At 26.2% G+C, this 2,215-nt stretch overlaps 1 protein-coding gene across 1 annotated transcript; it reads right to left on the reverse strand.

Annotated features, from left to right (window-relative positions):
• Positions 1-246: 246 nt before the first annotated feature.
• Positions 247-2,053, reverse strand: LOC105449157 (sugar transporter SWEET1). The gene is made up of 4 exons (XM_011688156.1): positions 1,858-2,053; positions 1,150-1,227; positions 755-1,037; positions 247-572 (listed from the first exon to the last, which is right to left on the reverse strand). Exons 1-4 carry the CDS (start codon positions 1,932-1,934, stop codon positions 357-359), a joined length of 654 nt encoding a protein of 217 aa, XP_011686458.1. The 5' UTR covers positions 1,935-2,053; the 3' UTR covers positions 247-356.
• Positions 2,054-2,215: the final 162 nt, after the last annotated feature.

Genomic DNA, 2,215 nt, shown 5'->3' on the forward strand with positions numbered 1-2,215 from the left:
ATGCAGAATAATTTAAAAAATCATATTATGTAAAAAAATCATATTTCATTTAAAAAAAAGGAAGTGGCCTTCATATTTTTTTGACGTTTCTATCTAAAAGAAAACGACGTGACCAAAATACATCTTCGAAGCTGTACAACTTTCACCTGAAACATTTTTTCGTATTATCAAAAATAAGTGAGATATTTAATGTATTCGATTTAAGTGGACCACCCTGTAATAAGTTTAAGATAAAATAAATACAACTTTATAAAAAATTACTGATTTATAATACTTCTTATTGTAATATATAATACTTCTTATTACAGCACAAATCGGTCTAATTAATCATAGACCAAAAGATATGATTAATGTTCTCATATAAAATAAGTTTGATCTGTTCGCTTGCTAGGGTAAATAAAAAATAAAGAAAGTTGAAAAGCTGACAAAACACAACCCATAAAATTTGGTATTTGTATAAATTGATCACTGAGAAGACATCCATATGCAAACCACTGACAAGACACTATCATAGAGGACATTATGACTGGAAATGGTAAACTTTCTGTACTTTTCACTCTAATCACATGTGCCTATAACAAATTTATAGCTAATTATTACCAATACATAAACTTATTATATTATAAATCAGTATATTAAAAATGTATATGTTAAAAATATATATAAAAATGTATTTTGCAATCAATAATTTTAATAAGATTTATTTAACAAAATGTGTATTGTAAACATAAATAAAAAAATATTTTATACTTACAAGTGATATTAATGGCGATGCAAAGAATAATATAGTCAAGCTGCAACTAAGAAATCCTACATGTTTTGCAGCCAAAACTCTGTTTTTTTGATAAATACTGTAGAGATATATAAGCAAAACCAAACAAATCGCTACTGTAAACTGCTTAATAGTAGTTGACCTTTTTACATTGTATAACATATAAATTAATACATAACATATTTGTAATATTGTTCCAAATATATTTACATATATAATGAACAAATCTCCAATAAGAATTCCATATCTCAGCCACAAACTACAACTGTAATGATAAAAACATAATCCTAAATTAATTATTTGTATTAATATTGGTGAATATTATTTTACGATACATGTGACAAATGATATAATATTAATTATGTTATGATACATACGACATAAAACATGTCACAAAAGCCAATCCTGAACTATCTCCAGTTGTACCATTTCTAATATATTTTTTGCATACCAATCTACAAGAAAATTCATTAATTTTATTTTATTTGATATTTAAATTAGTTTAATTATTACTATTATATAATAAAATATCTTATCCGATATAAAAATACTTAACAAAATATACAATTATGTGGCAACTATGCTAAGCAAAAAATGAATAAAATATTATATGTCTAATGATATGTAAATAAAATAATTATTTGAAATGAGATACATAAATGGATAGTTCATTGTTCAAAATGTTGAAACATAAAATATTTGATCCTAGATTGACATATGAGTTCAGTGGTTTTATCGCTCAATATTAACTCGATAGTGTGACGTTATCACAATCGCATATGTACAGTTTATGCAAAATGTTTTTATTGAATTACGCTTGTTTTTATTGAATTATTAGTCATATGGAGACTAACTTTTGACTAGGATTTGCTCGATAAAACCACCTTAAATAAGTTTATATTAAGTTAAATATATTTTTAACAAAAAGAGTATACTATACTAAAAAATTTTTTAATAAAACTAAGTTTTTTCCCCTTTTACTCCACTGGCTGATGGATTATAGCGCCTTCAACCTTCTCGCAAGGTTATATAGCGCAAATAAAACTAAGTAAATTATTTAAGGTTATTTGTATTATGTTACTTACATGCCAGCTAGAAACTGTAAAATAGTACAAACTGATGCAGATAATGCAAGTACATCCTTAATCTCCATCGAAATCATAATTTAGAATATGCATTTCTTCCAGATTAATTGTCATTTAATAGTTTATCTAGTTCTTGCATGTAACTATAGATAAGTACTGTAAGAGAAACAATGAGTAAAAAGACACAGGAGAGAACATATGGTTTTGAGCAAGGGGACGGAAGTGCTATAGATAAGAAAGGTCGCTCAAGATGGCTGCTCAAGATGGCCGCTCAAGGGCGCTAATATTGAATGATTTTTTAATATGTCAGTATAATGGCGATACTGGCGAAGTATCTCAAATTTTACTGCGATAATTA

Source organism: Wasmannia auropunctata, unplaced genomic scaffold, assembly GCF_000956235.1.
Source record: "Wasmannia auropunctata unplaced genomic scaffold, wasmannia.A_1.0 LD336076.1, whole genome shotgun sequence".
Lineage (NCBI taxonomy): Eukaryota > Metazoa > Arthropoda > Insecta > Hymenoptera > Formicidae > Wasmannia > Wasmannia auropunctata.

Excerpts from the sequence above, each read along its gene's own strand:
- LOC105449157 (XM_011688156.1), bottom strand. The coding sequence starts at position 1,934 with ATGATTTCGATGGAGATTAAGGATGTACTTGCATTATCTGCATCAGTT. Across the intron at positions 1,228-1,857 it reads TTACAGTTTCTAGCTGGCAT|ATTGGTATGCAAAAAATATA; the intron begins GTAAGTAACATA and ends ATTTTCTTGTAG. Across the intron at positions 1,038-1,149 it reads TTTGTGACATGTTTTATGTC|TTGTAGTTTGTGGCTGAGAT; the intron begins GTATGTATCATA and ends TTATCATTACAG.